The sequence below is a fragment of the Balaenoptera ricei genome, chromosome 5 (assembly GCF_028023285.1).
Source record: "Balaenoptera ricei isolate mBalRic1 chromosome 5, mBalRic1.hap2, whole genome shotgun sequence".
NCBI lineage: Eukaryota > Metazoa > Chordata > Mammalia > Artiodactyla > Balaenopteridae > Balaenoptera > Balaenoptera ricei.
Window position 1 is genome coordinate 34,158,263 of NC_082643.1, and position 16,297 is coordinate 34,174,559.

The 16,297-nt window shown below is 33.2% G+C and overlaps 1 protein-coding gene across 3 annotated transcripts in view; it reads right to left on the reverse strand.

Moving 5' to 3' along the window:
* Nucleotides 1-16,297, reverse strand: part of LRBA (LPS responsive beige-like anchor protein) — a 737,360-nt gene that overhangs the window by 524,099 nt on the left and 196,964 nt on the right. For all 3 annotated transcript variants that reach the window (XM_059922597.1, XM_059922598.1, XM_059922596.1), the window contains exons 32-33: nucleotides 8,417-8,495; nucleotides 6,308-6,441 (exon numbers count right to left, since the gene is read on the reverse strand). In XM_059922597.1, coding sequence (XP_059778580.1) covers nucleotides 6,308-6,441; nucleotides 8,417-8,495 — 213 coding nt within the window. The remainder of the gene's footprint in view (nucleotides 1-6,307; nucleotides 6,442-8,416; nucleotides 8,496-16,297) is intronic.

Sequence of the window (16,297 nt, forward strand, 5' to 3'; positions counted from 1 at the left end):
TAAAGAACATTCAAAGAACATTTTATAACCAGTATCTTAAAAAAGCAATGCCAATAATTAAAAGCACTAAATTACTAAATTACACTAGTAATAATTAGAAAAATTAAAAATTTTTATTCTGTATTTTTCTAAGCAAACGTAAGCCTAAGTTCAAAGTAAACTAAGTATAACAACTAAAATAATTCCTCATGGCCCTCACACACCCCACAGAATTACCTAATTTCTTTCTCCACATTAAAGTTCTTGTGGGCATCCTATCCCATTCTATTCCCTTTCTTTAATCTTCTTGCTCTGTAGTTCTTTCTCTTTCCCTCTTTTAGTCATGATGCCTCATACCTGCTGACGGCACATGTTGGCATTCTGTAGCCTTACAAATAGTATTCAAGTTAAACAGGTTGTTCACCCCCTTCACTTTTTAGAAAAGTCAGAACCATTTTTCTCCATGTCTGAAAAAATGTGTAACATAGAAATGATGGTAACAGTGTCAGCACTGGCACGAAAATTAGCTACAGAACATCTACATGTTGCATTAAGCAAACAGGCCATTAACTAGACTAAATTGTTGTTTCTATAGAGCTAAGATGACCATACCTCCTCAGGCTAATGCCAAGGCTGAAAGGAAGGGCACAGCAATACTCCATCTCTTATTGCTGGTGTAGCCTTTGTTGGTCTGAAAACCTGTCACTTTTCATAAAATGTTACCTAACTACAGGAAGTTCCATATATTTCAACTTCAAAAGCCACTACTTGCAGCAAGTAAATTCGGGTCTTTCTACAACTAGGACATTATTCCTTACTGTTTGATTCTAGAGGAACCAGAATTCCTACCACCTTTCCTTTTCTGGCAAAGCATTTGGGCCCTGATCTGGCTCAGCCTTTCATATCCACTCAGATAATGAACAATAATGATTAAAAGGGCCTTGGGCCGTCCAAAGTTAGAAAGATTTCTAGATGTTCCTTTGTCTCTCTACAGCATATTGTAAGATAGTTCAATACTCGTACTTTCAAAAAATTACTTATTTCAGTCTTATTTCTCAATAATAAAGATTAGAAAACCAGAGGAAGGTTGATACAACCACTGATCAGTGGGTTGAGTGTTCAAGGACAGTAAGATGTCAAATAACATTTTATAGTTTGATTAGAACAATTCATGTGTTTTTTGGAGTGAGGTTTTATAGATCTGTAAAGCATGGGTAGGGGGCGAAGGTGGATTTTAAATGAGAAAGGGCTTCAGAAGACAAAAAAAGAGCTTATATTAGACCTCTAATACTAAGCTTCCTGCCTAAAGGGCATCAATACTGCAAACAAAAATATATAACCTTGGGAATAAATAAACAGGAAATAATCCCAATAAGGGACTTGATATCAGATTACACAACTTAATCACATCTCTCTATGACCTAAATTGTTTTGTGACACTGGTTGCATGGATGAAAAAGCAAGAAATGACTTAAAAATCAGTAAATCTGTCTTCAGATCTACATTCAGACTCTAAGGATTACCCAAAGGAAGGCCTTAAAACAACACTTGGAGTGCAGTTGTAAGTTGTTACAGAAGCATCAATTTTCATTTTACACACACAAATCCTATTATTGTCCCACTTAGCAGAAAGTGAACAAGGTACTGTAGGCTCAGAGATCTGACTAGCCTCATAATCTGACCCTTGGGTTCAGTTTTCTTGGTTTTACCTTTGATTGATTTTTCAACAATATGGAATTTTAGTCTCCTCAAAAAAGACAAACTGAAAATGCCAAAGCCAAGAGGTTTATACTCTTCTGATGTTTCACAACCAAAGACCACTTCAATTTCTCCACCAGAGACTATTTATCCCACCTCTATTACCACTGTTTTTCCATACTATTAAACTCAGAAGTATTAAATGGCTTACCAGATATTAAGCTATCAACATCTGAACGCACTGAGATACCTAAACTCTCAAGTGTACCATGAAAAATGGTCATGACCATTTACTGTCTGGAACACAAGAACCCTGTTTTTTGTTTTATTTATTTATCTTAAGTCACCTTAAATAATTTACAAAAAGATAAAGCGATGGTGTAAACATTATTATAAGTTTCAGTAAGAATTTAAGCATAATAAACTCAAAATTATTTTCCCTGTTTTCCAGGTTTTGAAAGTATTTGTCTATAATTTGGATATAATTAACTGCTCCTCATGAATCTATAAACATGATATTCATCTTAAAAATACTGATTCTAAATTTCAAATAAAATTCTAATAGGTGCAACTTTATCATTAATTCTGGTCCTTCTTCTTGAACTAGCATCATCAAATGCAATACTTTGAAAAGTTGGATTATTCAAAATTTTGTTGTAGAGAGAACAGCCATTTTCTTTCCTCTCGAATTCCAAAATATTTTCTTCTTTAGATTATAAACACCATTTAGAATGATTAATCAACTGAATTTTTTCATTTCTATATGAACTTTTCCTTCCAATTGTCTTAATGTATATATGTATATATACCTGCTTTAGTATCTATTCACTTAGAACTGCGCCAAGTAAATTGTGGTGCACAGTCATCATGAACGATGGATGAACACTGTCACACACCTTTTTAGCAAAATGAGATGTTCCAAGTTCTTGTCACAAAACATTGTATAAATTTTGTAGAATGAAGTCCTTCCTCCTATTGAATGACATGATGCTGAGAAAACCAATTTCCTTTTTGTCCACAGAAATATGCTGTGCATTAATGAAGTCCTGATTTGATAAAAATTATGAGTACTACTCCCTGTCTCTTCAAATTCACCCACAGTTGGTCTAGTAATTATAAAATGTCTTCTCCTGTCAATTTTTTTCACCTCACCATTACGGGCAGAAAATAAAAAATTCTGAATTCTTAACTATATTCAGTGAAAGCTAAAAATAAGACCACAAAGATGGTATCCACAGACTTCTTTTATACCAATATTTCTCAACCTTTTTTGAGGAGCCTAAGGAACATTTCAGACCATTTTTTCTTAACTGTGCCCCCATGAAATTTTAATGCTAAAGATAAACTGTACAGATGTACTGTTGTCCATCAGAAGGTCAAAAACCACTGTAATGTCTAAGATACTTTTGCCCTCCCCAAATACCAGTTTTTGATCCCCCTGAGAAAACAAATTTGTATCTTCTTAAAATACAATGCAATACTTTGGCCAACACAGTAAGAAAACTGAGGGTGATCCAAGAGTGATGATTTGTTTTCCTAGTGCACCATGATTCTAGGGGCAATTCCAGTATTCTTGTTTTCTTATTATTTTAGTCCTTAGTATAGCTAGAAATAACTGATGAGTAATGATAATTAGCAAAATGTTTTAAGATATAGGAAAATTAAGATCACAAAGACCTCAAAATGAACCTTAGATTTATAAAAAGTGTCCAATGAAATCACTTAAGGTAATTGTCAGATAAAACAAACTTTTTAAAAAAGTAATCATCTCTTTGTTTTTGGAAGACTTCTTTTAAAAAATAAAAGTAATGAAACATCAATTCTTACAACGGGTTATAACTACTTGAAAAAGGGGGTTAATATCACTAAAATTGAGCCAATCAGAAAATATGTGACTTTAGGCATGATGTAACATGAAGTATTACGTCTAATTAAACTTTTAAATTAAACTTCAAGCCATCAGAAAATACACAGAATAGAGAAACTGTTAAATAACATCACCAAGAATAGCCACAGAGTGCCAAAATGTATAACATTCTACAGAACCACCAACCATATTTCTTCAATGAGTCAATAACATGAAAACAGAGGAAGAATAGAGGGAAACTATTTGACATTAACATGGACTTAAGAGACATATCAAATGCAATAAAATTGACTTTGGATCTTAATTGGAAGAAAATCAATATAAAAAAATCTTTTAAATAAAGATGAATATGGGCTGAGTATTACAGAATTATTATTAATATTATTAGGTATAATAGCAATTATGATTATGTAAGAAAACATCTTTTTTATATGAATTATGAATTATTTAGGGGTGAAACAACGTGATGTCTGGGATTGATTGAAACACTAAAGCAAAACAAAGGGAGGTGGATATAACAATTATGGCAAAACGAAGATGGTCTGGGTAGTTGCCAAAAATAAGTTCATGGATATTACAATTCCTACTTTGTAAATATTTTAAATGTTCTTTAAAAATTATTAATAAAAATCACTTTTAAAATTTAAAAGTAATAAATTTTCAAGTACCTGGTCACACAGCTAGTGACTGACAAGGGCTGAGGTATCCTGCCTTTTAGTACAATGCTTTTTGAACAGAACTATGCTGCAATCACCTCCCCTCAAAACTTTCCTGTTTTACAATGCATAAAACCACCACCCAAAGGATTCCTCACAACTTAAAATATATAAGCTATATAAAACTCTTAGATTTGTTTGCTATTTTTATGAACACAGACCAATGAGGAGTCACTGCTCGAGTTTATAGATGAGCAATAGTGCATCATCCTCTTTTTTATCATTTTATCAGAATTTACCAATAAGAAATTGATTCTAAATTAAATTTTGTTCCAGGATCTAGAATTGGCAAGTTTAATACTTCTTGAGTATTTAAGGTGATCCTATTTTGCTGGGTCTATTATAAAATTAAAAGATCAACTACGTAGCAAAAATGTCTTGCTACACTGAAAGGCTATAATTAATACATTCACTTTACTGTTACAAAAGGAAATATTGTTAATAAGTTGTCACACCACTTTAAAAGAATAAATGTTTGATATGTGAAACATAAATTAGGGTGAAGTCCTTCAATGTATCAATTCACTTCCTTTCAAATTTTATTACTTCATTAGGTCAAATAGTCCTTGGCTAAACAATTATATCCTTCAGCAGATGAAATAAATTTCCACCGCAAACTTAGTTCAGTATTTCTAAAACCTGAAATTTTTTTCAAATAAATTCAATGCTATTCTTTGACTATACGGAAATGATATCAATCATCACCAACTCCATATAAATTTACAGCAGGGATGATAATGAAATTATTATTTTAGCTAATGATTATTACTCTTACAGATACATATTTTAAGAGTCACATAAAGTGCTGATATCCCATAGTTAACACTCAGATACAGATATCTTGAACATTAACCTATTTATAACTTTGATTACCATTATATCCTTATTCCTATAAAAAGAGGGGCTTTTTTCACGAGTTTTAAGAAATTCCTTAGGAGATCATCTAGCGACTGATAACCAACAAAAAGTCGTGATAACTAAAGCTGTAAGTTGATATTTAAAGATACTTGCATACAGATAATTATGCTTTCCCATGATATTTCAGCTTTAGGAGAATATGTGTCTTATCCTTAAACCATCAAATATGGATACAGACAAGCCAGACTTAGCAAACATCTAGTCCAAACACTTTTGAATGAAAAAAATCAATTTGACATTATCATTGATGAAAATCCTCTAGCTTCTCCTTAAAAAAATTCTAGCTATGGGAATGAAGATTTGTATTTTGAAGTCAGTCTGTTAAGCTCTAAATAGAACTAATCGTTTGAAAAGTTGATCTCTATTGAACTGATTCCTGCTGTCTGAGGAAATTCAGGGTAAGTCTACTTTCACTTGATTGAGTTAACGTCTTTAATATTAGAAGACACTTACTATTTGACAAGTGCTTCATGTAAAAAAAAAAGTCCCAATACCCCTCCATGCATTCCATAAATAGCATGGTTTCCAATCCATGCAGCAACTTACTTATTATGCATGTTATCTAGTTTGACACAATCTCAAAGTACCCTACCTCGAAAAGATCCAGTAATCTATGTATGATATAAGCAAGATAGAGTAAAACACTACTGGTTTTTCTACTTATTTGTAAAAGAGAATTCCACTAACAGAGACAACTAATGCATTCCTCATTTTCCTAATATGTAGCAATACACTATTGTTTATATAGATCTTAAATTCAAGTAAAATCTCAGGTAAATACCCCACTTATTAGTATAACACCAGTCTCTCCAATTCTCAATTCCCATAGTTAATTTTAATGTATTAAAACATATCTTAGTTCTTTCATTCAATACTTTTTTTTATTGTTCCCCAAAACACACAGTAATAAATCTAATGCACACGAATCTCATGCAAATCACTGATAAAAAACCTTGAACAGATTAGAATAGCAGCCATGCCATATTCTTTAAAAGATATGTACAGACTCTTTGAGAAGCCTTGTCAAAGGTTGAAAACAAACAATAAAACTCCATGCATCTCTTATTATTCATTTCAGTTTTCAACCCTGTAACTTAAATATATATATGAAGAAAGAAAAATCACTTACTTGTCCCTTCTATAAGCAGTTCTTGTCCATGGCTACCCAAAAGGGTCCGAGAAAGAAAAGGTGCAAAATCTACAAATATCTCTCGTAGAAGAGGAGCTGCCTTTTCCAAAGCATGTTCGAGCCTCTCTGTAATACTAATAGAAAGATGTTAAGTTACCTGTACTATTCATTAGTATTTATCAGTTTTCTAGTTTTTAAAATGAGTTTTCATAGAACTGTAAAGTTATGTGAAAATTTTAAAATTACCTAAAGATTCACTATTGCTATGCACACCACTCCTTCTGCCTGGAATATCCTTTTTTATTCTGTTGTATATTGCCAGCCCTAGCCCTCACAAACAACCTGGTTAACAACCACTCCAAACATCAGCTCTTACTGGAAGGCTTAACTGGCCAGTAGAGAGCACTTGATTTTAGCCCCATTACAACCTAAACAAACTATCAATCTTTTAACAAATTTTCTATTGACCATTAAACCATGAGCACCTTCAGATCAAGAACTATGCCTTCACTTCTAAGTTCTCAGCTGCAGCCTATATTACAAACTCAATGTTTATAAACTGAAAGAATCAGTCTACATTCTTTTTCACTAACATCTATCTCTATAAACAGTTTCTTTCTAATGCAATCTGAACAACTTCTCACTTGCAAATAGTATAATGGCACATTTATAATGATCTCAATTTATTCAATATATCTCTTTGTGACTATATGTACATATATTCTTATATATATGTATACACACATAAACCCATACATATATACACACACAGCTGTCCCTCGGTTTTCACAGTGGAATGGTTCCAAGACTCCCTACAGATACCAAAATCTGTGGATGCTCAGGTCCCTTATGTAAAAGGGCATAGTATTTGCATATAACCTATATTTTAAATCATATCTAAATTACCTATAATATCTAATACAATGTAAATACAATGTAAATGCTATATAAATAGTTGCCAATGTCAAACTATCGTGTGTGGAATGGATGGACGACAAGGTCCTACAAACTGTAATGGAAAAGAATATATATATATATATGTATGGCTGGGTCAATTTGCTGTACAGCAGAAATTAACACAACATTGTAAGTCAACTATACTTCAATAAAATTTTTTTAAAAATTAAAAAAAAAGAAAACTACAAAAAAAAGAAACATCAAAAAAATAGTTGCCAGCGTGAGACAAATTTTTGCTTTGTGGAACTTTTTGGAAATTTTGTTTTAATACTTTCAATCTGTGGTTGGTTGGATCCATATCCAGCTGTATACATATATATATATTTAATGAGTTAAAAAAAAAAAACAAGCCCTCTGCATTTCAGGAAATTCAGTTTCTAACTTATGAACCAAACATATATATAAACAGCCACTACTTATTTACTACTCTTACAAAGAGTACTTTCTATTCATACAACCAACAACAGATGCTACTGAAACTAGCAACTGGTAAGCTGCTGGAAATCTCTGTGCTCAATGACCATCTCTTCCCAGGTGCTATCCATAAAACTATTTCTCTCTACTTATCTCATGGATCCTCTTATCCCTGGATGATATCACAACTACAAGCCTACACTTGTAGCACCCAAGTACGTTTATTTTTAAAGTTTTATGCATTTTCCAATTGTACTAAGGCAGATCAAGAACTCTAGCCACAAAGGCCCTAGTAGTGGAATATATTCACAGCCTTCCAAATTAGAATTTGAAACTCATATACCCAATTAAACAAGATAACTGACAGTAAAAATCTATCTATAATTCGGTATCAATATAAACTTCTTATTTCAGCATTTCTAGGGAAGATGAACAATGAATTCCAAATGTTCAATCTACAATCATACGAAACATAAGCCATAAGCTACTAACTACCTGTGAAATTAAATATTTGTTATGCATTCCACATTTATTAATCACAAAAAGCTACTTCTCGGGAATCTTTTACATCTCAAAATCTTTAAGAAGGAACTTCTAAAATACTCCCAGGCCTCTAAACATCATGCATGTTTTTTTAAAAAAGAAACAAAGTAAATTTTTCTAAAAATTGTAGCTAGACATTTTTAAGAGTCATCAAAAGGAATAAATCACAAATATCCAAGTTAGTAGCTTGAATACCTCATATTCGAAACTTGGCCTTGTAGAACTGAACCAACTGTTGGAACTGCAGGTAATTTTGCATTAGATGATCTACCACCTATAAAGGAAAATAACCATTTAGGGGATATTCTGTTTTTAGATATAAGAATTCAAACAAAAAAGATATCTTGATAGCAAGTCACCAAAAAACATACTATACTGCATTTCTAAATGCCTATTAATTTGGATAACATTAAAATCTACCAATTAACAAGGTTTTTCTTGAATCATTTAATATATAAATCTCAGTTACCAGTTCAATTATCACACCAAGCAGTCCTTCCACCCATCAGCTGAAAACGTAATAGAAAAGTAAATTCTGACTCACTAAATTGGGGTCATGATTCCTTCCATTGAACATCAAGTGGCAACAGAGATTTACAATTAGAAACTTTTTTAATTGAAGCAAAAAACAGAAACGGCTAACTCCAAATTTAGCTTAAATAGGTATGCCTCATTAACCATGAAAACTGTCTTTATTCAGCCACCAAATAACTTCTGCTATACCCTGAATGCTTCTGAGTCTAGTCCAGCAAACATTATGCAATGACCACCTGAGAAACCTTTCTTAAACGATGCAAGCAGAACATACACTCCCTCATGTGTGTCCTCACTGTAATTAGTAAATAACCTGTTGTTTGCATTTGTCACATTGTATTTCAATTGGTTTTTTAAATGTCCTTTTTCCTAGTATACTAATCTTTTTGAAAGCAGAGATCTCATCTTTTTCATCCATCAATCTCTAGCACCTAGACAAACTGACACAATACAAGGTTCTCAATTTATGTTAATTGCAGAAATGATTCCCTTAATCATTCCATCTCCCATATTTTAGTAGGTCAATCTTCCCACCTGGTATTTACTTCCCTCTCTAGTTCCTACAATTTTATGTCCCTATCTTTGTTCAAACTACTTTGTAAAATTAATTTCCACCATGTGATCTTATTTTACTCTCCAATGAACACTCCCAGATGTCCTTACTCTTGTATATCTGTATTGTTAAATGCGAACTCACCGTCTTATAGCACAAAATGTTCAAACTACCTTGCCCTATACAAGAGCTACCTCCTTTATGTTTTCAACAAATAACTGTGCTTATAAATTTTACTTGGCAAGAGAAAAATAATTACCAGGAAATTAACTCTGACAGAGTCAAAGAATGGATAGGTACAGAAACAACACACATTAAGAGAAGTATTGAAAAAGTCTAGAAGAGTAATTTGGAGGATAATTTACTGAGGCTTGAAGAGTTCTAAAAAGCTCAAGAAAGCAGGGGAAAAATAAAGTTCCCATTTAAGAATCAGGATATATGGGATAGAAAAGCATTCGATTTAAGCTAGGAGTAGGACCTGAAGAAACAGAAGAGCCATTTTCTTTCTAAGGACAATAATAGGGAGAAGGAAGAAAAGAATGGGCACACACACAGTGTCAAATGCCCCTCTCTGATACAGGGACCATAAGAGTCACTGGAATCCAACTGGGATGATATCCTAACAACCTGGACAGTATAGGCAAAGGAGGTGTGCACAACTTGCTTGCAGCTGCAATCCAAGAAGTAAAGTTTCTATTTCTAAAAGTAGTATCCTAAAAGGGCACCAAGTTAGTATTAGAGCAGACTGAAATCCCATCACAATTCTATAGAAAGGCAGACCAAGAAAGGCAGCAAACATATTGAAGCAAATGAAACAAAGATGCAAAGCTTATAGACAAGGAGGGAAGAGGGCCTCAAAGGATTCTGGAACCTATCAGGATGCACTATCAGAGGTCAGATGATTTTGATCTATTCTTAAAACTTTAGGCATGGGTAGCCTGGAAACACCTCAAGTAGACAAAGTGGTGTGAACAGAAAGATAGATAAAAGAAAGATAGAAGAAGAAATGTTCATCTAGGATGTAGAAAGAAAGATGGTAGAAACAGATGAGAAGGTAGAAAAGCAGCCTCTTTGACATCTGGGAGCTGGCCCTGTAATGTCAACTAGGCCCTGGTGTTGTTAAGAGCTGGCTTAGAACCCACAGCTAGGTCTTGTTATTCTCTCCCTGAATATAAACAATTTCATAAAACAGCAACATCAGACAAAGCCATGCCATGACCATGATGAATCAACATAAAACAATACCACTCTGTAATCATGTCCCAACAGACAAAAACATCAACTCCAGCCAAATAACAAATGGTCAAACATCCCAAATCTTAATATGAAAGACTGCTGTTTCTTTACAAATTAGAGCTTTAGCCTCATTCAAGTCTTCCATGATTCTAGGTAAGATTTATTAGGATATTTAATCATAGAATTACCCATGCTTTCTGACAGTATCCAATTCAGAAGACAGCCCCACTTCCTTAATCCCTCCCCCAAATCATCATTTTTTTCTAGTTATTTTTTAATTACCCAGAGCACGAATACATCCGTATTTTTAAATTCAGCGGTGTTTTGCACAAACCCTCCTAGTCCCAGTTCCTCCCCAAAGGCAGCCACCATCAGCAATTTGGAATATATCCTTTCAGACTCTCTTCTTTGCACTTACACGCAAGCTCAAATCCTATAATAAATCTTTTCTAACACTATTCCTGAGATGCCCCAAGTTTCACTGTGTGCACTCTCCCTCACTGACTTACTCAACCAAAGGTTTACTACTGGGATCTTTGGTTGGAGAATATTGACACAGACTTTAGATGAAGTTGGGCAGAGAAAGATAGCAATCATGGGCTTATTTTAAAAGAACTAGAATTTAATAAATCTCTAAGTAAGAATTCTTTTCCAGACAACCTATTTCATCGTGGTAAGATGCACATTTTTCTACATGGTAACATCTCTCAAATTAATGCATTTTACAAAGGCATCTTAGCAACTGTAGTCAGCCAGAAGTTGAAATCTAATTGTGAGAAAACACAGTGGATAAAATCAAGAACGCAGCAGCAGAATCAAATCTGAAATTTGGTAAATGACTAAAGAAGGAGGAATTGTGTAACTCTTTGAATTCATTATTTTGCCAATGTAAAACCTCAAGATTACATAAACTAAAGGAAAAACGGTTGAATAATTAATATAAATATAGTACTGTCTGAATACAGGTATACCTCGGAGATAACGTTGGGTTTGGTTCCAGACCACAACAAAGTGAATATCACAATAAAGCAAGTCACACAAATTTTTTGGTTTCCCAGTGCATACAAAATCATCTGACGACATAGGGTTGCCACAAACGTTCAATTTCTTAAAACAAACAAACAAAAAACACCACAGTATATCTGCAAAGCACAATAAAGTGAAGCACAATAGCTGCATTTTTTTAACAAATTGTGTTTTTTACAAACTGAAGGTTTGTGGCAACCCTGCATCAAGCAAGTCTATCAGTGCTCTTTTTCCAATAGCATTTGCTCACTTCATGTCTCTGCATCACATTTTGATGATTCTCATAATATTTCAAACTTTTTCATTATTATTATATTTATTATGGCCATCTGTGATCAGTGATCTTTGATGTTACTACTGCAAAAATATTATGACTCACTGAAGGCTCAGATGATGGTTAGCATTTTTAGTAATAAAGTATTTTTAAATTAAGGTATGCACATGGTATTTTTAGACATAATGCTTTACACACTTAATAGTCTACAGCATAGTGCAAACAACTTATACATGCACTGAGAAACAAAAAAAATTCAAGTGACTCACTTGGTGATAGTCGCTTTATTGCGGTGGTCTGGAACTAAAATTCACAATTATCTCCAAGGTATGCCTGTATATAAAATATATACTCTCATTCACATACATACCTATATATATAGTCGTTAGCTCTGTCCACTGAGAAAACCTGGGAGCAGCAATACCCTAACACCTAATGTCCAGATATTGGCTTCTAAATACTATTCTCCACTAAATAAGTAAATCAGAAATAGCTAATTCAATAACCATGGAAGAAAAGTACAAAATGAGTTTGAAACATCTAGTTTTCTTTTGTAGAAAGCAAGGAAATGTCCAAGGAATGACAGGATATGTCACGATGGCACAGAAGCCAACTTCAAGGGACTCCCACCAACCAAAATAGAGACAATCTGAGCATCAAAATAAATAATGATAGTAACTGACTGTAACACATCTAATAAAATAGGAAGCCATGAGGCCACACCAATATGATAAATTAACAGTCTGGGGAACAGGATATTTAAATAATTTCAAAATACCTCTCCACAAAACACTTATTAATTACAAAAGGGAAAGAATAACTTTACAATATAGAAACCTGGCAGTTATATTTTAATCAAGTGACGAAAATGGTCACCATCAGCATTTTGACAAATCAAAATTGTGTGCCATGTGGCTAGATTCTCTGTCTGTTCCATAATATTCCTACCAAAGAAATATCTGTTTCTAATCATGAGGAAACATCAGACCAACGCAAATTCAGGGATGCTCATTTGAACTGTTCCCAATTTTTTACAATAAACAATGTTTTGTATATACTTATATAAATCTATATACACTCCTTTATATTCTTGAAGTAACTTCCTACAAGTCAATAAACACACACTTTAATAAATGTTGATACATATTGCTAAATTACCCTGAAGAAAGAAAAAACAAATTTACACTTTTTTGATTACTAATAAAATTGAACATATTTTCCCAATTTACTGGAAACAAAACAGGAAACATAAATGACTGTTCTGACCTTTTGAGTATTTTCATTAGAATCTTTTTCTTTATGATTTGTAATTATTCATTCTATATAATTATGATAGTTAGCTTTTATCATTCATTATAAATTCTTCCTAAGTTTGTAGTGATTTTTTGCCACAGAGAATTCTATAATCTTCCCTTTAAACCATCTATACCAGCATGATACAGAAAATAGGAATATCACCAAATTTTTAACAGGGTTGTTAGGGTATTTAAATTTTAAAATGTAAAGCACCTAAGATAAAGAAGATTCTCCAATGTTACTTTCCCACATTTCTGCAAGGTACTACAGAAAAAAAAAAGTCTAGAGCTCTTCTGAGTGATCCTACTATGTATCTGTGATCCATGCTATCCATTTTTAGTAGAGCCTTCTATTTATATATTACTAACTTATTAAATTCCCATAATAAGTATAAAAAGTTCCTCCACTTGTCTCAGCCTGAAACCTATTTCTCTTCCTGCTTTCGAAAAGAAATGCCAGGTCATCCAAGACCAGAGCCTTTCTCTTCCACATCTAAAGGAAATCCTGCTAACCTCTCAAGCTACCTCAACCATCAAATTCTCACATAATTTCCATTACCATTTTTTTTAGAAAAGGTGTTCTACACTAGCAGAAAACACTTCCTCATCAGCCACTCACAACTAAACCATTTTCAAATTGAATCCTAGTTCTATCAATATCAGACCAGTTTCTTTGAAAATAACTACCCTTAAGAGGTTATAGGGTTGAAATGTTTCGGGAAACAGTAAGGGTTCTGCCATTTACTAGCTATGTGACCTTGGGCAAAATTACTTAAGCTCTCTGTGCCTTATTTTCTTCATCTGTAAAATTAACAGCAATACTTACTTCACCGAATTATTTCAAGGATTAACGTAATTAGAGCCTGTACCACAGTAAACACACAGTGAGTGACAGCTTCCCTTCCTACCCTGCTACTCTAGGATTGCCTTTAAAATATTGAAAGGAAGTTATCATGTTTCCCTTTAGTCTGTACTTCAGGCTGAAAAGATACCCAAATTTTCAACAATTATTCATATGACGTTAAACATAGGTAACTTAAATGAGATGAAGCTTATAAAGTGCCTTTTAAAAAATTCACCATAAAAACTTAAGAAAGAAACCAAAGGTAAATTCTTTTGAGAAGTCTAGAAACCAATCCCGGATTTAACTTCTATAAAAAGTGGATTTCTAACAGCTTCGTTTATCAGATTGGTATAAAATAACCCACGGCCATAAACATTTGGTAAACCTAGCCACTGTCCTCTACAGCCTGTCACTGCCTCACACCACTCCCACAATTTTCTAAGGCTCACTTCAATTTTATCTGGGCACTTTGATTCAACTGACTCTTTTAACTAAGGCAAAGTTAATTCTGGATATAGATAAACAAAGCCAGGCTCTAATCAGGGGTTTTGTAGACTTAACTGATTAAGAAACAGCAAAGATCTGGGATAATTTGACCTTCCCTGAAACATGCTTGGTCTTTAGGCAGAATGTGATCAATAATCAGCAGTTCTGATTACAGTTCTCAGCCAAACAGAAGGATCTGGAAATCTGGGCTATTTTATCCCCCACAGGCTTGGTTCCTTTGGAGAGAGGGCATTGCAGCAATCTTCCACAATTAACCTCTGCGTAATTACTGAGCCTACCTCTTAGAGTGAGCATATTCCCACAACAAGATGAACTTATCCACAGTGAATCTCTCTTTTCCTCAACACATTTTCTTCCCCTTCCATTGATAATTAGAGTGGACTCTTCTTTTTACTGGGATTATAGCTTCTTGCTGACCTTCCACCCATCCTTACCATCCTGCTCAAGCCAAGAGCTAATTATACATAAAAACTCTAACAAACTGAATGGAATCTATCCTAACGCATAGGATTAATTTTAAAATGAAGTTAAAGTATGTACACATTTTTTCGTACGGACAATTTTTTAAAGTACATATATCAATTCCCATTTCACCATTAAAAGATTTCCATTTTTGCATTTCTCACAATAAAATTTCAAACTAGAGGGCAAGACAAGGTGAAATTGAAAATTTTTTTCACTCTTCAGTATGTGGTATTTCTGACAGTCAGGACCAATCTTCCTATTCCTACACAACACTCAATGAAGTACTTCAGAGACCAAATAGTATTATTACACTCAGTTAATGACACCTGCAATTTTCTAAATTCTTGACAGCAATAAGATCATTGAACCACAGTTGGCTACTGACTTTTATTACCAGTAATTAATGAAGTATTTCTGAGCTTTATTTTTCTAGTGGTAGTTTTTTAAAGACCATATTTATTTACAGTATATCAGATATTTTTTCTAAAAGGCCTAATTGGTATTTTTTCTTTAGCTTTTCTGAAGTTGATGAAAAGGAACACGTAAGGCCCCATCTACTTAAAAAGAGATAGAAGTAATAAATTGCAAGAAAATGTTTGTATGAGTCTTCAGACAGTAGTTTAAAACAACATTAGCTTTTACTGCACAAATTGAGACTAATTTTAATGAGCTGAAATATATATATCAAAATTTGAAAAAGTCAAGGAGCATTGGTGGCTCTAAATAAAACAGTAACAAAAATGCTTTCTTGACACTACCCTAGAAATAATGCCAATTTTCAAACCTTAAAGAGACTATAGCAGAAAGGGATTTTTTAAAACTGATCTTTTCAAATCATAAGAAGATACATTACCAATGAAGATAAGTGAATCAACTAGCAATTGTTTTAAGGAAAAAAAAAAATCACATAAAAAATAAACTAAATATATCAGTAATTTCACACCAGGTTGACCTTCATTCCTACCAGACAGAAAAATGTAACTTCCAGATACATTCAGCATTTTTTCAACTCAGATTAAAAATCATAAATTTATGACAAATTTGTTTTTAATTAATTTAACAATAAAAATATTTTCAACAAGTGATCAAACATGTAAATTCAGAAGCTACTTCCAACATATGGAATTGTACTGACTTATCTTTTCCTTATCCTTGCACTGATAAACTGGCTCCTTCAAACTGACAGTCTTCCAGACACTCAGAAGAACAAAAGGGAAAATGTAAATAGATCATCTGTCTAGCATCTATCCAGGGAATAGCCGATTGTTAATTCAAGGTCCCTAAGGGTCTACATAAATGATGCCCTTTGCAAAAAAGTACCATTAATACAAATGCCAATATT